Raw genomic sequence first — 25,445 nt, forward strand, 5'->3', positions numbered from 1 at the left:
CGTTAAGTATTGCATGCACTCAAATAAATATTTCTTAAGTTTGATTTTGAAGTTTTCCATTCATAATTTGGAGCCAGTAAGGGTTTGTTTGCCCTAGTACTAAGCAGACCCTTAGAAAGTCTATAGGCCTAACATCTGGGTTCAGAGTGCCCATGGACAAAATCCAGGCCTGAGGCCAAGCAGGCCCAAGCTTGCCTCTGAGAGAACAGGTGGAGGTCTCCTCAAGGAGCAGAAAGGAAAATGCCCAAAACCCAAAAAAGGAGAGTGTATAGCACCATCTAGAAGACTTTGAGGGAGTCCTGTATTCCTAACCCATCTCAGGACCACTCGGTCAGACGATAATGACAGGTGATGTTTACCAGCCCGTAGCCATATGTCCCAGGTCCTGGTTTAAGCACTTCATCTGTACAAGTTCATTTAAGCCTGGTAACATCCTTGTGAGGTAGGTGACCAGCAGCAGCAGCAGTACCCCCATTTTACAAATGAAAACCCCAAGACATAAAAAAGCTAAGATACCTGCCTGGAGCAGATAAGCAAGCACTGAGGTACCAGCCCTCCCGCGTCTGCTCTAATCCCTGCAATACTGTGTCTCCCCTTCAAGGGCTGGGCAGAGGAAGATGCTGGGCTTCCCAGCCAGCCCCTCCTGCCTGCGAGTCTCCCGGGAGCTTTGGCTCCACTCTCTGGAAGTTAGCCGGGGAGCACATGGGCGCTAATGAGAATGGACTCCATTTAAAATAGCAAAACTGAACTGAAAAAAAAAATGCTCAAGGTAAGACCTTCAAGTCCCTTTTCTCCCATAGATGTTTCAAATGACATTTACTTGGTAGGAAAATCTTCCCAAGAAGTTTACAAAGGCCAGAGATGCACAAAGGAAAAGCATGATAAATGCGGCTACATAAAAGTGTGAAACTCATGGCAAAAGCTGAAAGAGAAACAAGAGTCGGAGGCATGGCTTCAAAAACCCACGGCCTTCAATAACCCACGGCCTTCAATAACCCATGACCTTCAATGCCTTCAAATAATCTCCCCACACCTGGAGAGGAAGCAGACATGGCCCCACTGCTGCTGGCCGTGTAATTTCTGGCTTCTATCCACCTCTCCCAAGAGAAGTCCCAGAGGTTTTCACTTGTTTCGACCTTCACCTAAAGGCGCCTCAGGGGGTCCTCTCCTCCCAGGAGGGCAGCTAGTGGAAAGTTTCCTCTGTGAGCATGAGCTTCCCTAGGTCCCACCAACTCTCCCTCCATCTCAAGTGCGCTCTCAAGTCGCCACTGGGCGGCGCTAGAACTCCACCAGCGTCCCCTATTGGCAAACTTGGCGCTGCCCTGATGCACATCAAGCACTTTAAAAAATGTTTACAGGTTGCTTTTCCTCTTTCAATACAGGAGCTTTCTTCTGGGGCGGGGGTTACGTGGTGATGGTGGTGGATGAATTCAGGATGAATATATTCTTACAGGATGAATAAATTCAGGATGAATAAATATATTCTTACAGCTCCCCTTAGTGACTTTGAGTTAAAGGGAATTTATGTCCGTGAGGAAATTAGCCCTACTCTTTAGTCACTAAGATGTCTACCCTCTGCACCAACAAATGCTGCAACAGTTGAAACTCTTCCCAAAGGGGGCCTCCCTGGTGATGCAAGGGATTAAGACGCAACCTATGAAGCTGTCTGCAGGATTAAGCTGTCTGACTTAATCCTCATGGCACAGCAGACCTCTCCTGTCTCACCTGCTGCTCCCCTCAAAAGTGCATTTCAGTCAATCTGCCTCTTCTGTTCCCCACTCTGTTTCTGATGAATCCTCTCACCCCTGGCACCTATGGACTACACCCCAATTTTTGTATACATAAATAAATAAATCTTTAAAAATAAAAAAATAAACTCTCCCCAAAGGTCTTCTCTTCCAGAAAGGCAGAGTAAGGCACCCTCCTGACTCCTAGCATGAAATTCAGGATGAAACCTCCCTGCACTCTGCAGAGTCCAGTCGTGTTTTTTACCAAAATCAGAAAATATAAGAATATTGTAAAAAGAAAATATAATTTGGTTACATCAGCATCTTTGCTTTACAGTAGCCAGAATTTGCCTGCTCCTGCAGGAAGCCCCACCAGTTGTCAGGTCTCTGGCCAAACCCAGGAGAAAGAAGGAGGGTGGAGGGACAGGGCAGGGTGCATTTGCCTAGAGGTGCTCTGGGGTGGCTGGTCACAGAGCAGTGACTCACTCCCCGGAGAGGAGGGACACTGGACTACAGTGGGTTGGCCGAGCAGGGGAACCTGCCTCTGCCTTAAGTCCTCGACTGGATCAGGGCAGGCTGGGCTGGGACTGCACTCTGCCTCCTCAACCCTTCAAGCCCTTGAAAGAGAAGAAGGAGCTCCCTTGGACTCCAGGGTCACCCCTCCCTGTGTGGCCAGGCATTGCCCAGCAGAGCAGCTAAAGCCTCACTGAACCCCCACCCCCATCTGTCCAACCCATCCAGCCTGGGGCCATGGATAAATTCCGAATGTTCTTCCAGCACTTCCAGTCCAGCTCGGAGTCGGTGATGAATGGCATCTGCCTGCTGCTGTCTGCGGTCACAATCAAGCTGTATTCCTCCTTCGACTTCAACTGCCCCTGCCTGGCACGCTACAATGCCCTCTACGGCCTGGGCCTGCTGCTCACGCCCCCGCTGGCCCTTTTCCTCTGTGGCCTCCTGGCCAACCGCCAGTCTGTGGTGATGGTGGAGGAGTGGCGCCGGCCCCCAGGACACCGGAGGAAGGACCCAGGCATCGTCAGGTATGGTCCCGCACTGCCCAGGTGCCCATGGGCACTGTCAGAGGCTTCCCAAACCCCACTCCTCATGAGCACTGTCACCCACCCAGGATCCACCAGGTGCACCCCCAAACTCCACCTGCCCCCCGTGGGGACTGTCCTACCTTCCTGCAGGCTTCCTCCGGCAGCTACATTCAGGCTGCTCTTTGTAACCCCCACCCCTTCCTGTGCCCCCAGGTATATGTGCTCTTCCGTGCTGCAAAGAGCGCTGGCCGCCCCCATCGTCTGGATCCTGCTGGCTCTCCTTGATGGGAAGTGCTTTGTGTGTGCCTTCAGCAGCTCTGTGGACCCCGAGAAATTTCTGGACTTTGCCAACATGACCCCCAGCCAGGTGCAGCTCTTCCTGGCCAAGGTGCCCTGCAAAGAGGATGAGCTGGTCAGGGACAGCCCTGCTCGAAAAGCAGTGTCTCGCTATCTACGCTGCCTGTCGCAGGTGACTCGGGCAGCCCTCTCCCAACCTTCAAAAATATCCTGCATTTGTCCCCAAGGGTGGAGGGTGAAGAGGTGCAAATGACCTCATGGGGTCCCTCCCCACTGCTGGAGACCCGACCAAGGAGCAGGTTGTTCTGGGGAGATCAATGGCCCCCGTACAGGACAGTATTGGGTCTTAGGAAATGGGCGCTTTGCCATTGATACTCACTCACCCCAGGACAGAGACCAGGGCCCATACTGTCTTGGAATCATGCCCAGGAGGCTGGCTGGCATCCTTCTTCCTGCCCCTCACAAACAATAACAATCCCCACTAAGGGAACACCGACATGTGAGGTGCACACAAGGCCCATCACGTGCATTACTTTGTTTCAGTCTCAGAACAGCCTCACAGGTGGATGAGGTCACCACCACCCCATTTGCAGACAAGGAGATGAGTCTCTGTGGGCTTAGTTCACAAGGTCCAAGTCACACAGCCTGTAAGAGGCAGGGCCAGGATCTGAATACATGTGCCATTACTCCAGCCCCCCTAACCACCTCCCTGCACAGCAGGTCCTCCCTGTGCGCCAGGTGCCTGGCTTCCCACCAGGCACCAACTCCATTATCTTGGGGGCAAACCCAGCCCCACTCCCAGCTCAAACTCCAGATTCTACTGCCACTACTTCCTCAGCCTTTGCTGTGCTCCCCAAAGTACTGACATGGACCCATATACGTAGAGCATCGCCAGCGCTGTAGGATAAAACTGGTGGAACAAGTGCAGACAAGTCATATGGGGAAGGCAGGGCCAGCTTCCTGGGCACACTGGACTCCCATGACATGACACTGGCCACCCACTTACCCTCTAGAAGGATGCCAGCCTGTTTCTCCTACAAAATAAAGGAAGGGTTGGTCTCCTTCACCCTGAGCTCCCACATGTTCGGTGGAAAGACTGAGGGAATTGCAGTGAGACCAGAGTCCAAGTCCTGACTCAGATGTGAGTCCTCAGTCATATTAAATGTTCCTCGAATGGACAGAGGGATGAAGGGCTGCGAGGATGTCTGAATAGGAAAACGATGGATGGATAGTCCCGAGAGAGGACCGAAGGGTGGAGAGATAGCTGGTGCAAGGATGAGATATCTCTCATGGAAGGGAGGAGGGTGGAGGTGGTTGGTAACAAAAGGTGGCTAGTTTGGAAACCCCTTGCCATGCAGCACTACACATGTGCCCAGCCCATGGCCCATCTTGTGCTCCCCAGGCCATCGGCTGGAGCATCACCCTATTGCTGATCATCCTGGCCTTCCTGGCCCGCTGCCTGAGGCCCTGCTTCGACCAGACAGTCTTCCTGCAGCGCAGATACTGGAGCAACTATGTGGACCTGGAGCAGAAGCTCTTCGATGAGACGTGCTGTGAGCATGCACGGGACTTCGCTCACCGCTGCGTGCTGCACTTCTTTGCTAGCATGCAGAGCGAGATGCGGGTGCGGGGCCTGCAGCGGGAATCAGGGGGCAGAGGGCCCGAGCCCCCCGAGATGCCTGAGCCCCCAGAGGGCCCGGATGGCAGAATTGGCAAGGCCCACCTGCGTGTGGTGTCCAGCCGGGAGCAGGTAGACCACCTCCTGAGCACCTGGTACTCCAGCAAACCACCTCTCAAACTTGTGGCCTCCTCTGGACTCTGGGGAGGTGGCCTCAACCACCGTGCCCCCACAGTGGTCCCAGGCACCAGGCTGCCACAGCACACCGATGTATAGGGGCCCTGGCAGTGTCTCTGTTGCCGGGGCTGACAAGAATCTGGGGATTTTCCAGGCTGTGGGGATCCCAAAGTAGGGCAGCCGGACTCTTGTTAGTCTCCTTCCTCAAAACAGCCCTATCTCTTGGGCCTCCCTGGTGGCGCAAGGGGTCAAGCACCGCACTATGAAGCTGTCCTCAGCCACTGCAGCACGAGTGGATCCCTGGCCGACCAGGGAGCTGCCCACATGGCGCAGCAGACCTCTCCTGTCTCGCCAGCTGCTCCCCTCAGCAGTGTATTTCAGTCAGTCTGCCTGTTCTGTTCCCCATTCTATATCTGATGTATCCTCTCACCCCTTCCCCAATCCTCTGGCCTGTACCCCATATGGCCTGTTCTTGTATGCATAAATAAATATTTTTTTTTAAATCCTATCTCTGGTCTAGTTTTGGGGTGTCATATTGTAGGGTAAGGTAAAAAGTACCAGGCTTTTCTGCCCTCCCGCCATCAGGATAGATGAGGGAACCCTGCGGTCCTGAATGCATGCCTGATGGCGGACACCTGGAGTAGGGTGTGGGCATAGGTAGATGGGATTCACCTGGGCTAAGACTGCGTTTATAAGGGCGGCGTCACGGGGATGCCAGCAGCAGCCAAGAATGAGCAGAAGCTGAGAGAAGAAGAGAAGCAGAGAGAACGCCAGAGAGAGCCCAGATAGAGTGAGGATTTGCTGGGGGCTGGAAGGCCTGCCAGCCTCTGGGCCCCCCAGCACCCCTGCCTGCTGTGTGCCTGGTAAATCTAAATAGAAGGCCTGCAAAAGCCACTGAGGACTCTGACTCCTCCTTTACCCGGTCTGCTGGATCATAGAAAACCTGCTCTGTGGTCTTCCTGGGCCCTGTGTAGCCCAAAGCAGTGCTTTGCTTCACAAACTTGAGCAACCTCACCTGGGGCTCTTGTTCACAGCAGATTCTGAGGGCGCCTGGGACTCTGTCTGAGACTGCATTTCCAACAAGCACTTGATGTCCAGACTCGAAATAAACAACACATGCTTACCTGGTGCTTACTGTGTACCTGACATTGTTCCAGATCTTTACATAGATTAACTCATTTAATCCATATGATAATCTAGTGAAGTAGGATGGTTAGGGTGGTTTTTAAAGTACATTTTATTGAAGTAACATTGCCTTGTAACACTAGATAAGTTTTGGATGTGCATTTTTATAAATCTTTTGTATGTACTACTGAAGTAGGTTGTTATTAGTCCTATTTTTTAAGAAAAGAAAACAGCATAAAGAGGTTAAGATGTCGGAGGTCGTCTTGTATGAGCTGGAACTTGACCTCAGGAGGCCTGGCTCTGGAGTCTGCCCTCTGCAGTCTGCTGCCAGGTGCCCTCTACGAGGCTGTGTTTGTGGTTTTGTTTTCGGTGCTTGGTCAGATTTCCTGCAGCTCCCCCCACAGTTGTCTGAGTAAGCTCTAGCCAGTCTGCTTGTTAAGTTCCTCTTGCTGCTACTGCAGATGAATACTTTTTTTATTTCCTGTTGAGGGGATTGTTTTGGGCTTTGAATGTGAATGATTTTTTAAATTTTTTTTAAAATCACATTGCATGGTAATGCCATACAAGTTTCAGGTGTGCATCTTTCAGCTGTGCACCTTCTCAAGTCCTGCTAAGTTGTTTCTAGTCCTCCAAAGCGGAGCAGCCCTGCCTGGTGCAGCTCCAGTAATGCAGCTCCTTTCTCGGCCCACCTTTCGCTAACCTCCAGCCAGCAGCCCTGCCTCCCTCAACTCCCCACTCACAACCTTTCCCACCACCTGCCTCTGACCCCTGAATTCTTTCTAAAGTCTCTTTCTAAAGCTGCCTCGTTCCCTTGACATCCTCAGGGGTATCTACCTGCTACCCTTAGCAAGAGTTTAGCTGGTGAGAATTTCTCCAGGTGTATGGTGTATGGACCAGATCTGCAAATCAGGGTGAGGGGGGACCCAGACACCACCACTCACATTGATGTCTACGAACCTCTGAGCCAAGGATGCATGTGGAGTCTGGATCAGGAACCAAAATCCTTGAAACACCAGGGTTAAATCTTGCTGGAAAAACTACCATTCAGTCTGCAACTCAAACTAGAAGGGCTGGGGAAGATTCAGCCCCTGAGGGACTCAGGACCATTGCCTCCCTGATGACTCACACCCACACCTTACCACATGCCCATCCTGTTATTGCCTCCATCAGCACAGATAGGCGGCCATGGTGCACACAGGTTCACCCCATGTCCTTTTTTTTTTTTTGCGGGGAAAAAAACCCTCGCTGGCGGCCGGGGATCGAACCGGCACTGCAGAGGCTGCGGGCAGCCTCGCAGCCCAGCGCTCAACCGCTGCACCACCAGGGGAGGCCCCACCGCATTTTCTTTTGGTCCTCGAAGCTGGGAGCAGCGAGCAGGCCCTGGATGCTGCCTGGAACCCAGCGCCCCCCCTCCCCATATCAGGCAATCTCTGCCCTCCTGGGCTCTTGTCAGATCAGATAATTCCTGCAGCTCGGCTTCCCCCACCCCCATCTGACCTGCTGTGGTCAGGACATGCAAATGTCTGAGATGGCACTGGGTGGAGCAAGATTTAGGTAAAGTGTTGGCAGGTCTTGGGGGTGGGGGAGGAAGGAGGGAGACCTTGATGATGGTCCGATCACCACAGATGGGCTCCCAGCCAGCGGACAGGAGGCTCAGGGATCCCACAGTGGGCTGTAAGGGAGCAGCCTCTCACATGAAGATCAGGGAAAAGCAGCCTTGGGATCAGCAAAGCATGTGGAAAAAGCCTTGAGACATGAGGGGTTTCTCCTGTTTGAGGAGCCACGAGCAGGCAGGAAAACTGGAGCTGACTTGGGGAGGAAGAGGCCCCAGCCCAGCTCTTCCTCGTCCTCACAGGTTCTGCTAACGAATTTGCACTTCAGCGCTTGGAGGGAATGAAGTCTGCAGTGATTTAATCAGACATCTGCTTTCAGAAGCTTGCTCTGGCTGCAGCCTAGGTGTGGGTGACAGGGGTCAGAAGACAGGCCAGCACCAGTGGGGCCCCGGCTTTAGGGGAAGATGGAGAGAAGCAGGTCAGAGGCATTTAGGAGACAGAAGGAACTCTGGATGCTCTGGTTTGTCAGTATCCTGTTTGCAGTGTGGGCGCAGAGCAGAGAGCCGTGTCAGTCAGCTTGCCCAGAACTCAACCCCGACCTAACCGAAAAAGAGAATTGTAAGGAAGCGCATGGAATATTTGGTGAGCACAGTTTTTTGCCGTAATACATAAACCCCAATAGAGTATGGCTGATGCAGAAAAGACCAGCACAATATCTTTCTTAGGTAAAGATCTCAGACCTCTGATAACACAGCCTGACAGTACTTGAGCTGCCTCGGCAGCCCCACCTGGCTGAGGGCTGCTGCCTCCCCCACCACCCGGTCCTCTGAGTGCTCCCCTGAGCACTGCAAGCTGCTGCTCTCCTATGCAAATTGGGCATTTTCCTAAAGGTCCAGCACCTGCTCCCCACCGGCCCCTTTTGCATGCTGCTTTTCATGACCCTTCAAGCTGGAGGGGACTCCCCAGCACTGCAGTGGGTGCCAGGACAATAATCCCAAGGGAGGCAAAGGGGCCAGTCCACAGGCCAAAGTGGGACCTGTGGGTGAGTTTGTCGCCAGTGCATGGAAGGGTGGTGACAGCTGCTTTCCATCTAGGCACATCACGCTCATGCTCCAGGAGTCACCGGCAGGTGGAGTCAACCGGGCACTGCTGAACGTGCTGCCTAAAACCCTGAGGTCTTCCTCCTAATCTCTGCATCCTGCAGGGATGTTCCCTGCAGAAGTGACTTTGCAGATGTGATTGTGTAAGGGCTCTTGAGGGCGGGAGACTCTCCTGGATGATCCGGTGGGCCCCAGATAATCACAAGTGTCCTTATAAAAGAGAGGAGAGGAAGGATGGAAGCTAAGGTGAGAGGGAAGGTGGCCCCGAGCCAGAGACTGGAGTGACCCTTAGAAGCTAGAAAAGGCCAGGAAATGGCTTCTCGCCTAGAGTCTGCTGAAGGAACACAGCCTGCAATCTCTGATTTTTGACCCGTTGAGACCCATGTCACACTCCTGGCCCCAAAAACCATGAGAATTAGTTTATGTTGTTTTAAGTCACTATGTTCATGGTCATTTTTTTTTCCAGCAGCAATAGGAAACTAATACGAATTTTCAACATGTTCAACTACTAAAGCTCAGGTGCAGAGATGATAATTATTATTATGACAGGTTATAATGTTCATCTGCCTAGAGCTATCTCCAGGCCTGGCACTGAGCTATTCTCTTTATCTGCTTCATCTCGTTGCAACCTCAAGGTAACCTGAGATGGAAGAGCTTCTCTGTCTCTGAGTCTCAGAGGCAAAGACTACACTCACAGGGAAATCACTTGCCCACCGCCCCTGACTAGTATTTGGAGGGGTTGAGACTTAAATCCAAGTCATTGGTGAAGTTACTCTTATCCTCTCCAGGACATGGTTTCTTGCTGATAAAAAAAAATCTTGACTGTTCAGTGAAAGAAACAATGAGCAAATGGGCAGGGCTTAGAAGTGGATTTGGATGGGCAGAGGGCAGATGTTTTCCAGAGGGGACAGCACAAGTGAAGGCCGATGACACAGGCCACAAGTCCCCCCGTGCAGCCTGTGTCCCTTCTGTGGTCACTGAGAGAGGTCTGACTTCAGAAGGTGCTCAAGAGGCCATCCCAGCGGCTCCCACACCAGGCACCCGGCACCTCCCTGCTTCCATTGCAGAAGTTCCTAACCTTCTGGAGTCATGGATAATATGGACACATGGCACTGGGGCAAACAGAAGGGAGGTATCTCTTCCATATAAAACCTGGTGGGAAAAATTACATCCTTTTTATCTTACATGTTTATGATAAGGAAGATGGAATACAAAGTATTAGGAAAGGTATTAAATGCTAAATTTGTATGAGACATCCAGATGAAGCCTTCCAGATACCTTAAAATAGGAAACTTGAGTTTGCTTTGGTGAACATAACTATTTAACATCAGATTTTTTGCATGAAATGACAGCAAGTCCTATTCAAGTCTCTCTCTTTTTTTTTTTTTAATTGTGATACAGTTGACATATAACATTAGTTTCAGGTGCACAACATAAGATTCGAGATATATAGATATAGATAGATACAGCAAAACAATTACCACTGTAAATCTAGTTAACACCCGTCACCTCACATAGAATTTTTTTCCCCTGTAATTAGAAATTTTGAGATCTACTCTCTTAGCAACTCTCAAATATACAATATATTATCAAGTAGAGTCATCATGCTGTACATTACATTCCCAAGACGGATTTATCTAATAACTGGAAGTTTGTACCTTTTGACACTCTTTAGCTATTTCATCCATCTTCACCCCTCAAGGTTATTTATTAATAAATTCTTCAAATGTTTAATTAATCCATCCACAAAAAACTTGGTGCAAGTGGGTAATAAATTCAAAACTATTTTTACAGTCATTCCCAAATTCACAACATCTGGAATGGTATGTAAAGATTCTCACATTTGCTTTTTATGTTCAGTAACAGTAACCAAAATTCTTGTGATCATGAGAATATCGGGTTTAGAATCCAATCAAACTGTTTATATCCAGTATTTTAAAATACCGTTGAATAGAATCTGCAGTGAGAGTGTGCGTGGTTAGAGCAGGCACCTGCAGCCAGCCTGGGTGCCTAAAGGGCACCCCAGCCACACACAGAGAACCATGTCCACTCGAGAAGGCAGAGGTTCCAGTAGCCTCTGGACTCGTCCTCAAGTCATCTGGTTGGAGCTGGATCTGCCCTGCTCCTCTGGGAGAACAAGCAAGCATCAAAGTGTACCCTTAGTTTTCCCCTCTTTGATATGCCTGCCACTGGGGGGCCCTGGCTTGTTTCCCAAAGACACTTTGGAGACCTGCCAGGTAGGAAAGGGACCTGGCAAGCACTCAGATCCAAGTCCTCTGACTCCAAGTTCAAGGCCTTTTACTCTATACCATGTCACATTAGCACCCTCTGCACACTCACACTGCCATCCCCACTGGGACCCATAGTATCAGCACTGTCCCCCCCAGCACCCTCAGCACCCTCCCCATCACCACCAGCACCATCAGTTCCTTCACCTCTGTTGGCACCTTCCCCAACACCAGCATTATCACTCCCAGTACAACCACCACCGTCACTGCCATGGTTCCATCAAGTTACCATTCCTCTCTGGACTCATAAGGAGCCTTCTGGACCCATTACAGCGTGGAAGAAAGACCCAGTGGGAAGGCAGAAGAGGATGACATGTTTCCCAAGAGCGCCAGGGATAAGGTCCAGAAGCTCAGGCCTCTGCAATGAGCCCGGATTCTTCCAATCAGTCCTGCTGGTGACAGTATCTTCCTGGGCAGGCCTGAGCCCCTGACCCTCTCCTGGCCTCTCCTTCCTCTCCCTCCCTCCCACACCCACGGAGAGCAGGTTCCCATCAGCTGCCCTGTGGTTTCCCAGTGCTGGAGGCTGCTGCAGAGAGGAAAAAAGCCCAGGAGGGCAAGAAGGGGTGGGGCAGAGGCCTGGCACACCTACGGGATTGGCCAGTTGCACCCTCTCAGACAGCACCTGACTGAAGACTCCCCAGAGAGACAGTGACCTCGGCCACTGCCCTGAGCTCTGTCTCAGTCATGACGTTGGCACCTGGTGGGCAGGATGCAAGGCAGGGGCCACTCTGGAGGCCGTGGTGAGGTGGGTGGAGGCCTCCGGGTGCACAGAGGGGCACGATGGACAAGTTCCGGATGATCTTCCAGTTCCTGCAGTCCAACCAGGAGTCCTTCATGAATGGCATATGCGGCATCATGGCCCTGGCCAGCGCCCAGGTCTACGCGGCCTTCGATTTCAACTGCCCCTGCCTGCCGGGCTACAACGCAGCCTACAGCGCCGGCATCCTGCTGGCCCCGCCCCTGGTCCTCTTTCTGCTGGGCCTGGTCATGAACAACAACGTGTCCATGCTGGCTGAAGAGTGGAAGCGGCCGCCGGGCCGCCGTGCCAAGGACCCGGCCGTGCTGCGCTACATGTTCTGCTCCATGGCCCAGCGCGCCCTCATCGCACCTGTCGTGTGGGTAGCCGTCACGCTGCTCGATGGCAAGTGCTTCCTGTGTGCCTTCTGCACCGCTGTGCCGGTGACCATGCTAGGAAACAGCAGCCTGGTGCCTGGCCTGCCCCCACCCGAGCTCGCCCGCTTGCTGGCCCGGGTGCCCTGCCCTGAGATCTACAATGGCGAGTGGCTGCTGGCCCGAGAGGTGGCCGTGCGCTACCTGCGCTGCATCTCCCAGGTGAGGGTACAGCGGCCTTGGCCCCAGCCTGCCTGCACAGACTGGGGGCCCATCAGAAGGGCCTGACTCCCCCACCTCTCATAAAGGGGGGGTAGTCATAGTTTCCCAGTAGAGTGGGGTTCCCCACATTAGGCTGAGGCTCCCCCCTCAGACAGCACCAAGGGGCAGTGACATGGTTTCTTGACTGAGGCAGGGCTTCTGAGGGCAGGGCCAGAACGGGGCCACCTGGAGAAAGTGCTATGGCTCTCTCTGTCCTTAAACCTGTCATCTGTCCCGACGTCCCTCCCCAGAGCTGACCCAAGGGCTCAGCCACATCCGAGCCTGAAACCCGGGGGGAATTTGCATCCTTTTCCCCTTCCAGGCCTGGACAGTGAAGAGGCCAGTGGGTGGCTGGGCCATTTGGGTACATTTCCCTGGCAAATGCCCCCAGCTGGTGCCTCTGTGCTAGAGGATCAGGAGCTGGAGGTCTGGGTACCCCTGGAAGGCTGCACTGGGACAAGGGAGATGTGTGGGGTGGGGATGTGCCCGAGAGACGGGGCTGGTGGACCCAGATGAAAACGTCAAAAGTGGGGTCCTTCCCTCTCCATATCCTCTGTCCTTCTGGGCCTCACTTGTCTGAGCCCCTCAAGCCTCCCCTCCAGTCCCTGAAGCATGGGGAGGAGGAGCTGGGCAACATGCCCTTGCAGGATTGGGAGTGGAGGCAGGGGGCAGAGGCTGCCCTGCAAGAGCAGAGAAACATGTGCACACTGCCCTGGCAAGTCCAGGCACCCAGGCACCCACTCCCCCGTGGGCCTGCATCACCACCCAGATATCCTTGTGAAGCTCTATCTGAGCACCCAATCAGAACTCTTCTCTCCTCCTTGGCCAATCCGGCCCCCTCCCGTGGGCTTGCCCCTCAGAGCCTGGGGCAACTGCTCCTCCACCTGACCTCTACACCATTCCCTCAGAGCTAAAGGGGCCCCCAGAGCACAGGCTGCCTTGCCTATAGACATGGCTCATTTAGCCTTCAGAGGATGAATGCTAAATTCAGTAAGAATTAGTAGGCATCATCTAAAACCATTTGTTGGTTTGTTTTCGCAAACAAATCAGATTTCCAGCTTTGCTTTGAAACACCTAGAGAGCCACGGTTGCTCACTGAGCAGTGTAGGGGTCCCCTTCCCCAGACCAAACTCATGGTCTGTAGCTCCCCACCCTGTGCCTGCTCTGCCATTACCCACCCGACTCCCGCTACAGGCATTTGGATTTGCTCCTTGTCCCCCACCCTGATACTGTTAAACTGTTCTCAGTGCAGCTGGGGGCTGGAGCCTGAAGCACAAGTGGGGCGGGGGGCATCCTGCCCCTTGGCCCCCAATGAGTTAATAGCAAAGCAGAGCTAGAAACCACACGTCCAGTGCTCTTCAGCACAGAGTTTGAGCGATGGCCTGATTTGTCTCTGTGACCCCAGTAGGCCCAGCTCATGGCCACACAGAGGAAGTGTTCAGTTAGTGCCAAAAGGCAAGCAATACCAGGAGCCAAAGGACAGAACTCAGAGAAGGGTCACCATGGCTTAGGGAGGTCAAGGAAAGCTTCCTGGAGGAAGCCTTCTCAGTGAAGCATGTCAGCGAGGGTCTCTTGGCAAAATAATAGTGGTTAATCATTACTGAGAGCTAACTATGTACCAGGCACTGTGCTAAGTGTATTATCACTTTTCATTCTCACAACAATCCTACGAGATAGGCACTAATACCAGCCCCATTTTGCAGGGAGAAATGAAGGTACAGAGAAGTCAGGTGCTTTGCTCCTGGTCAACTGGTAAGCAGTGGAACCAGGATCCAAACATAGGCAGTCCACCTCCATGGTAGTTAACGCCTGTGTGTGAACATTGGGCCCACCCCAAGTCACACGGGATGTGTATGAACATTCCCATTTACAGGTGAGGAAATGGAGAGCAAGAGGTGAAGGCACCTGCCCAGTCAGGTGCCTTTCCCCTCAAGGCCCTGATATAATAAGTGCTCAGGGTCTGAACAGGTGTGTAGGCCAGAGGGCAGTGCCCACTGACTCTATCTACTTCCCGCTGCAGGCACTAGGCTGGACCTTCGTGCTGCTGACCACACTGCTGGCATTTGTGGTGCGTTCTGTGCGGCCCTGCTTCACGCAGGCCGCCTTCCTCAAGAGCAAGTACTGGTCCCACTACATCAACATTGAGCGCAAGCTGTTCGATGAGACATGCACGGAGCACGCCAAGGCTTTCGCCAAGGTCTGTATCCAGCAGTTCTTCGAGGCCATGAACCATGACCTGGAGCTAGGTCACACCCACGGGGCACTGACCACAGCCCCCGCTGGCTCAGCCGCCCCGGCTCCTGGCGACGGTGCAGAGGAGGAGAAGGAGAAGCTGCGTGGCATCACCGATCAAGGGACCATGAACAGGCTGCTCACCAGCTGGCACAAATGCAAGCCGCCCCTGCGGCTGGGCCAGGAGGAACCGCTGGTGGGCAATGGCTGGGCCGGGGGCGGCTCCCGGCCTCCACGCAAGGAGGTGGCCACCTACTTCAGCAAAGTGTGAGCTATGGCCAGGTGAAGAGGCAGGGATGGGGGTCGGAGCCACAGCCCCTCGGGCCAGAGGTTTTGGGTAGTGGTTTCCTGGAGCAGAACCCATGCCCAGGCATTCACCTGCCCATTGGAGAGAGGAAATTTGGAACCGGAAGGGGACCTCACCTCTCTGGCTGTGGCCACACCTTAGGAGGCCTGGGGCATGGGCACTGAGCAGCATCAGTCAGAAAGGGTCAGAACTTCACCTGCCCAGCCCTTCCCAGGCCACTTCATCCCTGGCTCAGTGTCTCCTCTCAGTTTCTATGAACACCCTTGCCCCAGTGTCCAGTCTTATCTGTGGCTTTTAAGGACCTCTGTTCCCTAAGCTCAAGGCTTAGGGAGGGTTGGGGGGGTATCCAGTCATTTCCCTAAGCACGATCCTCTGATTCTGGCCAGTGGGCCTAGGGCCATAAGGATGTGGCGCACAGCATTACCTGATGTGACAGGTGATGAGACCAGATGCCAGGAGACCCTTTCCACTCAGGCGAAGCCAGCATGTGGGGTCACCATGGAGGTCACTCAACAATTGTAGAGGTGGACTGGACATTTAGCACCAAGCACAAAAGGCCTCCTGTCTTAGTCCCTTTGAGTGCTTTAACAGAACCACAGGCTGGGGAATTTATAAATAACAGAAATGTATTTCTCACAGCTCTGGCGACTGAAAATCCATCCCGGCGCCACAGAGAGATTGTTGTGGAGGCCACCTTCCTTGTTTACAGCAGTGCCTCTCACTAGGTCCTCACCTGGGGAAAGGCCAGGGATATGGGTAGAGGCACTCATCCCATTCAGGAGGGCTCTGCCCCATGACTTAGGCACCGCCCAACGGCCCTACCTCTTAATGCCACCTCTAGAGCTTAATATTCAACGTATATGTTTGGGGAGACGCATTCAGGCCATATGGGTTCCTTGAGAACCACTCTGACAGTCACCTCATATCTGGGTCTCCTGGAGAGACAGAAGCTGAAGTCTTCCCATTCTCATAGACACAGTCCTGCAGCAGGGGGCCCCGAAGGAGCTGAGAGGCTCTGCATTGAGAAGGGGGCCTGGAGGAGCAGGAGTGGTCTGGACTGGAAACAGCTCAGAACAAGTCAAGTGCTGGATCTGCCTCTTACCAACTCTGTCCATTGGGCCAGCTGCTTCATTTTCTGTGCCTCAGTTTCCTCATCTGTACAATGGGGAGGAGGCACCTACCTCAGAGCTTGTGTTAAATGAGTGAGGTGTGCAAGGGCATGGCACACGGCGGGCACTCAGTATGAGGTGGCTCACCTGTCTGCTGATTACTGACCTTGAGGGCTTAACACTCTCCTCCCCCTGAGCTCAGGGGACAGGAGGTAAGAGACTGGGGCTACCTTTGTCAAGGGGGAAACGCTAAACATATGGAACCAGAGATGCAAGTTCCTATCATCTAAGAATTTATTTTGGCCTTGACCTGCACAGCATTGTTTAATGTTTTCCCTCTAGTCCCACTCTGGACCCCCAGCCCCTCCTTTAATAATTTGGGAAGAGGGGGATCTGTGCAGGCCACTGTGGGCCAGAGGGCTCCTCTAGGAGATAGTACTTGATCTAGGCCCTGAATGAGGGAAGGATTCAGATGCAACGTAGGGGACTCCCAGCGGCAAAAGGAATTGGGAGGTGCAAAGGAGGAGAGAGAGTAAAATCTCTGGGTAACACAGACCCGGGTTCGCATATCAGAGTCAAAGAAGCCCTCTGAACCTTGGTGTGTTTATCTGTGAAATGGATATTAAAATAAAAGACCTGCTTTTCAGAGTTATAGTGACGATAAGGGAGACAATTTCTGAGTAAGAATTTGGAATGGTTTTTGGCACATGGTAGCAGCTGAAAAATAAACCCTGGTCCCTTTTGCCTTCATTTCCTCACACGGATAAGCCCAGCTCAGTGAGGCCAGCTTGTCACTCAGTTCCACTGTTCTAGAACCACAGCGTTGCAGAGTCAACCGGGTCCTGGGGGTCTCAGCCTTGATCCTAGTGGTTATCTAGCCTGTGCTTGGACAGGATGTTGCTCTTCAGCATTCCTGAACTTGACCTGGCAGCCTCAGCTTGCACACTCTCACAGATGGGGAGCCCATGACCTCTCAATGGGCTGCCTTTAGAAATCTGCCTCCTTGTCATTTCTGCTCCACAGTCAGAGTTCTGCCCACTGGGCTTTGAAAAACCCCTAGTCAACAGAATTCCCTGTAAGCCCTCCTGAGATTTAAAGCAGTACTTGGGGACAGTGTGGGCAAAAGAGCCAGCAGGGGGAGGTTGTATAGTCAGCTGCAGAATGGGTCTGAGGGAGACAGGCCAGAACAGGATAGGGGTGCCCTCACCAGCATCCTGCTGCGGTTTAGCAGCAGTCTGATGGCATCTCTCCCCAACTCTGCAGGAGGAGGGTAGGAGTGGACATTCGTCCAGCTGCTTCTGCTCGATAGGGATTAAGCTTGCTCTTTTTTTTCCCCCTCTTGTTTAAATGTCTATATAACGTTGGGGCTTGGGGTTACAATTTTTTATGTTTTTTTTTAAAGATTTATTTATTTATGCATACAAGAACTGGGGTACAAGCCGGAGGTGTGGGGGGTGAGAGATCCACCAGAGACAGAGTGGGGAGCAGAACAGGCAGATCAACTGAAATGCACTGCAGAAGGGAGCAGCGGGCGAGTCAGGAGAGGTCTGCTCCGCCATGTGGGTATCTCTCTGGCCGGGGATCCAACTCGTGCTACAGTGGCTGCGGATAGCTTCGTAGGTTGTGTCTTAACCCCTTGCACCACTAGGGAGGCCCTGGGGTTAGTTTTACTACTCCACATGGGCACATTTCACTCACCTTCCAGTAAACCTCGCAAACCAATGCCCTATCACCGTCCTCTCTCCATCCTCTCTCTCTCCTCCCCTTCCCTCTGGTAGGTAACCAGTGTATTTTTTTTTTTTCATTTTTCTCCAACTCTGAGGTTTGTTTTGCTGTGTTTGGCCAGTATATGTTCTCTGGTTATTTATATTCCACAGATAAGTGAAACCATTTGCTATCTGTCCTTCACTTTCTGATTTACATCATTTAACATAATCACCTTAAGGTCCATCAATGTTGACCCCAAAGGCATCATTTCATCTTTTTGAATAGCTGAGTTGTGTTGCATGAGTATACATTGAGCAATTTCTTCATCCAGTCCCCCGTCCAGGGGCACTTAGATTGGTTCCTTAATTTGGCCATGTGGACAGGCTGCCGTGAACACAAGTTCATGTCAGACTTTCCATATCCTTCAGGAGGGTGTTCTAAGAAATTGGCCTGGAGGGCAAGCCCAGGCCAGATCTCCTGGAAGGCCCCCTGCCTGCCACTGAACTGGTCCCTCTGGTGTAGAGCAGGATAGGGCCTGTCTTGGGGCAGCCTGCACCGAGGCCAGCCGAGCAGCTGCAGACAGCAGCCTCCGCTTCTCTTCCTCTCTCCGCCCTCTCCCGCCCCCTGCCTGGCGCCCCAAGCTGTTTTCCACTTGCTGGTGCGCACACTCCATCCTGTTGTCCCCTCCTCTTTTCTGGGGTTAAACTTTTCTGAAGCCGCCATCAGCCAGAGGCTCCACTGGTCTCAAGTGCCCTGCTCCGGAGAAGAAAATCAGGAGGGTAACTCGGAGAGCACAGCCCTCCGGGCCTCCACACACCAAGCAGGCCGCCCTGCCTGGCTGCAGGCCAAGAGGCCGAACACCCCTCGGAGAACCAAGCCCTCCAGCAGACTGGTACTGCAGCTGGCTCAGGTAGGGAAGGGCCCCTCCCTAGGGTGTGCCAGGCCTTGGGAAAGCAGGACCCTTCTGTGGCTGCCTGGAGGGATTGCCCTGGAGAGGGGCCCTGGCTAAGGACCCTCCATTCTGGGCCAGGCCACTCCAGCCTCCCTCCCCAAGCCGGCAGTCTCGGGTTCTATAGTTATTGGGGAAACCTGGATGTGACTCCTCCCTGGCTTGAGGGGGCAGAGGCAGCAGTCTCAAAGGATGGCCTGGACCCTCCTCTGTGCTCCACCCACAGTGTTCAGGCCTCTTGCACCCTATTTTGGGCCATTTAGGAACCCAGGGCCCCCACAGGAGCTCTTAGGAGTCTTGAAGTCAAGAAGGAAAGGGAAGAGGAAGAGGGAGGGGCTGCTTTAACCCGTTCATCCCCGGCAGTAGTTACTACAATCTCCTTTCCCAAGAGTTAGAGGCAAACCCCTGGAGTGGGAGTCGAGGGTAGAGCCAGCTCCCTCCTTCTCCTCTACCACCTCCTCTGGTCTCCATGACTACCCAGCCCTGCCCAGTCCTCCTGTCAGCCTTGGCAGAGATGGGGGTGGAGGTGTACAGAGGAGGCACAGAAGGAAAGACGCTGCTGCCCACCCCCATCCTCCTCCCTGGTTTCTGCTGGCCTGTGGACTTTTGTTTTTCAAACCCAAAATGGAAAGGGAGGTGGTGGGGCCACACCCTGGTCTATCTCCCCAGTTTGTGTGGGTGGAGCCTAGAAAGGGAGTTGGGGCAGAACCTCACGCTAGCCTGAGGCCATGGCCACTTCCTAGTTGCCTGCCAGGCCAGTGCAGCCCAGACCCAGGCAGGGCAGGGCAGGTTCATAAGGGGCTGATGGGCATGACTGAGCCTTGGCCTTCATCAAGGCTTCCTGTTGCTGGTACGCGGAAGGGTCTCTGGGCCCAGGGACATGGGTGGATAGGGCTGCTGGGAGGCTGCTGAATGGGGAAGTGGTAATGGGTGGGAAGGGGGAGGATGGCCAGGGCACTCATGGATGGGCACAGAGGAGACCAAGAAAATTTAAGACTCATTTAGCTGGACCCACCCATGTCCTCTTCCCAAGCGTCCTTAGGAAAGCTGTTCAATATTTGAGCGACCTCCAGCAAGGTACTTTATACTCTTTAGAGCTTAGTGTCCTGATCTTTGCAAATTGCTCCCCCCACCCCCATCTTTGAGAGCCACTGTGAAGACTCAGCAGGGTGAGAGAAATGGCAGACTCTAGCTCAGGACAATTTCCATGCGTTTATTCCTTTCTTTTCCCTCCAGCAACTTTAAGAGGAGAGCATGGACCACAATAATCTTTGCTCTTTTCACAGGTGACACTGAGGTCCAGAGAAAAGTCAAAGTATCTTGAGAGGCAGGATCTCCTAAGCCAGTCTGGAGTCCGAGGTCGCCAGAATGAAAAGGCTCATAGGGACCCTAGGGACGCTATGCCAGGCTCAGCCCCTACTCCAGGGCCCTCCACCCACCCTGGGCCACAGCGTCAAATCCAAGTCCCTTATCCACCAGGACACTCCCTCCTGCTTTTACACCCACTGATTAGAGGCCTTGAGAATACTTTTGGACACCGCCCCAAAGCCTCAGAATATTAGCACTTCTGGAATCCCAAAGGGAAAGCCAGTCAACATCCTACGCCCCCCAATTCCACTGGTCCATTCCTAACTCTCCCCCAAGAGAAGCTGGTATGCACACAAACCTGTGTTTGGGGGAGGTAGACCTGAGCTTGAATCTCAGCCCTGCCACTTACATGTGACCCTGGCAAGTCACTCGCCCCAAGGAGCCTCCACCTTCTCTGTGGACACTGGGGGTTGACAGTGCAGTGTGGAATCGTGAGAATGGGCAAGGATGGATGTAAATGTGCTTACACAGTAAGCTCATGAACTCTGGCTACCATCACTACCCCCTGGCCCTGGCTTCACCAGCCTCCTTCCTCTCAAGAGCCACACAAGCAACCCTACAACCCCCATCCCTGTTTTTATTGGCAGACATTATCGGTCATCTGCTATTCTCCGGGGAACATCAGGCTGGCCACTGCAGGGGATGAAATGGCAAGACCGTGCCCAGCCATCAGGTACCCACCATCCTGCGCTCCTTCCTAGCCCTACCAGCAAGCACCCATCTGGTCTCCTGCTGCCCCGCACTACGGAGGGTCCCCAGCCCAACCTATCGTCATGGCAGCCCTGATTGCAGAGAACTTCCGCTTCCTATCGCTCTTCTTCAAAAGCAAGGATGTGATGATTTTCAATGGGCTGGTGGCACTGGGTACAGTAGGCAGCCAGGAGCTGTTCTCCGTGGTGGCCTTCCACTGCCCTTGCTCACCAGCCCGGAACTACCTGTACGGGCTGACAGCCATCGGCGTGCCTGCGTTGGTGCTCTTCCTCATCAGCATCATCCTCAACAACCATACCTGGAACCTAGTTGCCGAGTGCCAGTACCGGAGGATCAAGAACTGCTCAGCTGCCCCCAACTTCCTCCTTCTAAGCTCCATCCTGGGCCGGGCGGCTGTGGCCCCTGTCACCTGGTCTGTCATCTCCCTGCTGCGCGGCGAGGCCTATGTCTGTGCTCTCAGCGAGTTTGTGGACCCCTCCTCGCTCATAGGGGGGGAAGTGGACTTCCCGCAAGCTCATGCCACCGAAATCCTGGCCCGGTTCCCTTGCGGGGAGGGCCCTGCCAACCTGTCAGCCTTCCGGGAGGAGGTCAGTCGCAGGCTCAAGTATGAGTCCCAGGTAAGGTGTGCAAAGGGAAGCTCCTTCTTCCCTAGGTGGTAGCAGCAGGAGCTGCCAGGTTGGCCCAGTGCTAAAGCTGGAGTCTTCAGGAAGGAAGGTTCCAAGAAGGGCCTAAACTATCAGTGTCAGCATCAGAGCTGCATAACCCATGGGTTAGTGCTTGGTGGGGCGAGGATCAATTCTGGTTCCAAGTAACATGAAAGGTACATTCTGCCTCTGACTGAGCCTTGATACCAGATTCCCTCATTCCAGCCAGACTGAGCACAAACCCCTGCAAGACTTTGCAACATTTGTTGTCGGCCTTGAGGCCTTGAGTTGATAGTGGAGCGTGGTTCACTCCAGGGTACAGGGAGGGCCCTGGCTCTGAGTCAGCCTCAAGCATGAGCTAGGAGGGGCTTTTGAGTGAGGATTCACTAGCTGCTGCCCTGATGCCTGCCCAGGCTTAGCTTAGTTCTGAAGGAAGGGAGGTGGGTTGGGAGAGAGGCTGAGGGAAGGGACCTGGGCAGAGGCAGAAAAACCCAAGTCAAAGTGTCCACTTAAGAGAAGTAGGGGGTGAAGAAGAGATGGCACCACTTTTTCAAAAGATCTCAAGTACCTAAGGAACACGAATAGACAGAGAGGGAGAGCTGGAAGCAGCACAGGACAGGAAGGCAGATGGAGGAATAAAATTTATTTTATCAAACTCACAGATCTTTGTACAGGACCAAATGGTGACACAAAGGTGACCTTGATTGTCCTTGCCCTCAATAAGCTTATACCCAAATGAGCACCTGAGACCAGCACATGGTGATTTTGAAGCAAGAAAGAGGAAGATGTAAGCAGAAGCAGGCCATGGGGCACTCAGGGAGAGCAAGAATGCTCTTGGAGGGCATTTGAAGTCCTCCTGAAGGTGGCATCTAGGTTGAGCCTGGCAGGTTGAGGTGAATTTTAACGGGCTGAGATGGGGGAGAGGGAGTTGGGGCAGAAGGAATGGCAGCAGAAACTGCAAGAGCCAACATCTTAAAACAGAGAAAGTATTGCGTTTCAGGGAGAGAGGACAGAGGTGGACTCATAGCCAGAGGGTGTTCTTCCCTTACAGAAACAAAATCTGGCCAGAGAAGTGACAGAACCAGAAGTGACAGCTCACGGGGGCTGGGGGGAGGGGGTTCTGAGGCCAAGTTCAACTAACCAGCTCCTTCTACTTCCTCATGGGTTGGGGTGGGTGCCCAGTCACTACCCCCACCCCCTGCAGCTCCCTGTCCCTCTTAAACCCTACCCCGTCTCTGGCCAGCTCTTTGGGTGGCTGCTCATCGGAGTGGTGTCCATCCTGGTGTTCCTGACCAAGTGCCTCAAGCATTACTGCTCACCACTCAGCTACCGCCAGGAAGCCTACTGGGCCCAGTACCGCGCCAACGAGGACCAGCTCTTCCAGCGCACGACCGAGGTGCACTCCCGGGTGCTTGCTGCCAACAACGTGCAGCGCTTCTTCGGCTTCGTGGCGCTCAACAAGGATGATGAGGAGTTGGTGGCCAAGTTCCCAGTGCAGGGCACGCAGCCTCGGCCACAGTGGAACGCCATCACCGGCGTCTACTTGTACCGCGAGAACCAGGGCCTCCCACTCTACAGCCGCCTGCACAAGTGGGCCCAGGGCCTGGCGGGCAATGGCACGACTCCTGACAACATAGAGATGGGCCTGCTACCCTCATAAGGGCCCTGTTCCCACTCTGCTAACGATGGCACTTGGTCCCAAACTAAGCCCTGACTCTGCTGTGGATGACCTTTCACTGGTGGGACTCCTGGGCCGGGAAGCACTAGTTAGCAGAGCTGGGTGACAAAGAAACTCACCAGTGGGCTCTTTGGCAGGACACTGTGCAGTTAATTCGTGTCCAACAGCAGATGGACGTCCAGCTCAGTGGAGCTTGGCTGGGAAGCAGCCCACCAGTGTGCACCTCAGGCTTCATTTTATGGATTAAAATTTTTGGTAAAGCTTTTCCTACGAGAAAGGACTACCTTGGTGTCTATATTACTGCATCGGCCTTGCCATAGCAAGCTGAAATTCTATCCCAGGGGGCGGGGGTGGGGAGGGGAGGGGACAGAGAAGCTCAGAGGTCACTGCAGGGAGGGTAGGGGTGCAGGGAGAGCCAGGTAACAGATGGAGACTGGTCTTTCTCAAAGGGAAGCTCAGCTTCCATTTCACAAGACAGAAGACCCTGCACTCAGTAAGGCAGCCTAACTCCTATAACCTAATGCTACAGTCCAAGAACTAGACTGCCCCAGCTTCCCCTCCTTCCCAGCCCATCCTTAGCTAAAGGCCTCTACCACCTCGAAAGCCTTTTAATGGTCTCCTCTGTCCCCATCTGTCTGCAGGGACGGACTCAGTTATTTCCCATAGAAAAGCTTTCCAGTCCTCAGAATATTTAAAGCTCTGCCAGAGAAAATTTTTAATTCCCTCAAAATGAAGCCAGAGAGGAATGGTTTCATCAACTAGTTGGGTGTGAGCTGGCCTCAAAGAACTCTGATAAGATATTACTTATCAAAGGAGGCAGTGAGACTGTCCTGGGTACTTTACAATGGCTGCTGGAATGTATGATGACCTGACTAGTCCCCTCTCCATCAGGGCTCAAGGAACCAATGCCCAGACCCAGCAACCTCTGCCCAGAGGAGATTAAGGGGAGAGAACTGTGGGTTCTCCCCAGTGTCACCCAGCATGTGGTCAAGATCCTCACAGAGCCTCCCACCTGCTAGGCGGTGGCGGCAAACAACATACAGGTTCTTGTTTAATTCACAAAACCACCTTTCAAGGCAGGACTTTTTAACCGCATTTTACAAGGGAGAGGCTGGGTAATCTGGTCATGGAGGGTCTAGGAGGAGACAGACCCAGGAGTTTAATCCCCTGGGGCTTTTCTCAGGCATCCAGATCCCCCAATTTTCCCTTCTGGACTCAGCCTTTGTCCCCCTAACCCCACCTCACAGCTTCCCCAAAACGTACAAGTACTCGCTGAGACAGGCTCTGCCTGGAACAAGAGCCTGTCAGAGCCAAAGTGGGATCCCAACACAAGATGGCCTGTCAGGAGTCAGCCCCTCCGTTCCTGTTCCCTAGGGAACTACCATAAAGGAAGACTCGGCTTCTTTGGGAGCCCATGGGCTGCTACCTGCAACGACTGTACAGCCTCAGAAAAGGAAATGGACGAACTGAATGGATACTTAAATGAAACAAGCAAAAAGGAATTGTAAGAAATAGCAAACTCATTTTTATACATAGGATTCCCCCCAAGGGTACTGCAGAAAAAGCAGCACTTAAATAGAGTCCTCAGGCAACAGCTCTTCTACAGCCTAGGTGCCTAAGGTCGGGCCGTCTGGAGCCGGCCTGCCTCTAGTCCTCCAACACGGAGCTCTTAGCCTCCACGTACTCCAGGGCCTTTGCCTTTACTGCCTGCACGTCCTTCTCTGTGCCATGCTGTTTCTCGTAGTCCAGGTAACGCTTGAAGAAGAATTTCATTCTCTTGGGGGCCAGGCTCAGGTGGATGACCCGCTCGAAGATGTCCCTGTGAGGAAGAGTAGGGAGCATTTGCCTCTGTCCTTGGCACACAATTACTAACTAATCTGGCAGCCATTTGCTCTCAGGCTGTGGAGCCAGGGCCCCTATTATCAGCACGCCCACATCCATCTTTGTTTTTATTAGCATTATAAACTCCCAGCAAGTCTCCAGGGAGAGAAACCACCACCCTCACTTTCTAGATAAGCAGACAGGCTCGCAGAGATGTGAAAGGACTTACTTGCCTGAAGTCACACAGTGAATCAGGACAACATTACTGGGATGGGGCCTCACAGGGAGGGATGGGTGTGTGAGAAAAGCTCTGCTTAACTCACTGAAGGGCTTGGGCGAGGCATTAGTGCTCTGTGGACATCAGTCTACCCATCTCTCATCCTCCCTGCCTTGTGGGGACAATAGTGAGATTATGCCCGTGAATGTTCTCTCTGAGTGCCAGGTATGGCGTTAATTATGAGGGAAGCCCAAGGAGGCGCTGGCCCGCCTCTCACCCAAAGTTCCTGACATAACCCAGAGGCTAGCTCTGGGGGTGCTAAGAGCTGCTGTGTTGCAAAAACACAACAGCTTGGCCAGTGTTCCCAAGCCCCACAAGGAATTCAGCCCTGCCTGTATTCCCCTCTCAC

General features: G+C 53.2%; 4 protein-coding genes across 5 annotated transcripts in view; 3 read left to right on the plus strand and 1 right to left on the minus strand.

The window, feature by feature from the left end:
* The first annotated feature begins 2,477 nt into the window (after positions 1 to 2,477).
* On the plus strand, positions 2,478 to 5,022 carry CALHM3 (calcium homeostasis modulator 3). Its single transcript, XM_037497793.2, has 3 exons — positions 2,478 to 2,764; positions 2,978 to 3,233; positions 4,464 to 5,022. The coding sequence occupies exons 1-3, from the start codon at positions 2,478 to 2,480 to the stop codon at positions 4,953 to 4,955; spliced, it is 1,035 nt and encodes a 344-aa protein (XP_037353690.1). The 3' UTR covers positions 4,956 to 5,022.
* Positions 5,023 to 11,702: 6,680 nt separating this feature from the next.
* CALHM1 (calcium homeostasis modulator 1) lies at positions 11,703 to 14,796 on the plus strand. The gene is made up of 2 exons (XM_037495782.1): positions 11,703 to 12,254; positions 14,314 to 14,796. Exons 1-2 carry the CDS (start codon positions 11,703 to 11,705, stop codon positions 14,794 to 14,796), a joined length of 1,035 nt encoding a protein of 344 aa, XP_037351679.1.
* A 3,485-nt stretch (positions 14,797 to 18,281) lies between these two features.
* Positions 18,282 to 23,335, plus strand: CALHM2 (calcium homeostasis modulator family member 2). Of its 2 annotated transcripts, none has more exons than XM_037497861.1 (3): positions 18,282 to 18,558; positions 19,884 to 21,293; positions 22,564 to 23,335. In XM_037497861.1, the coding sequence occupies exons 2-3, from the start codon at positions 20,739 to 20,741 to the stop codon at positions 22,978 to 22,980; spliced, it is 972 nt and encodes a 323-aa protein (XP_037353758.1). In that variant the 5' UTR covers positions 18,282 to 18,558; positions 19,884 to 20,738; the 3' UTR covers positions 22,981 to 23,335. The 2 variants fall into 2 exon arrangements, with proteins under 2 accessions (XP_037353758.1, XP_037353759.1); XM_037497862.1 differs by having other exon boundaries at positions 20,553 to 21,293.
* A 30-nt stretch (positions 23,336 to 23,365) lies between these two features.
* Positions 23,366 to 25,445, minus strand: part of PDCD11 (programmed cell death 11) — a 36,972-nt gene continuing 34,892 nt past the window's right edge. The window contains exon 36 of the mRNA XM_037497860.2: positions 23,366 to 24,817. Within this exon, the coding sequence (XP_037353757.1) occupies positions 24,646 to 24,817 (172 nt within the window). The 3' untranslated portion in view covers positions 23,366 to 24,645. The remainder of the gene's footprint in view (positions 24,818 to 25,445) is intronic.

This window comes from Talpa occidentalis, unplaced genomic scaffold (genome assembly GCF_014898055.3).
Source record: "Talpa occidentalis isolate TD23 unplaced genomic scaffold, MPIMG_talOcc4v2.1 talOcc4.8, whole genome shotgun sequence".
NCBI classification, from domain to species: Eukaryota; Metazoa; Chordata; class Mammalia; order Eulipotyphla; family Talpidae; genus Talpa; species Talpa occidentalis.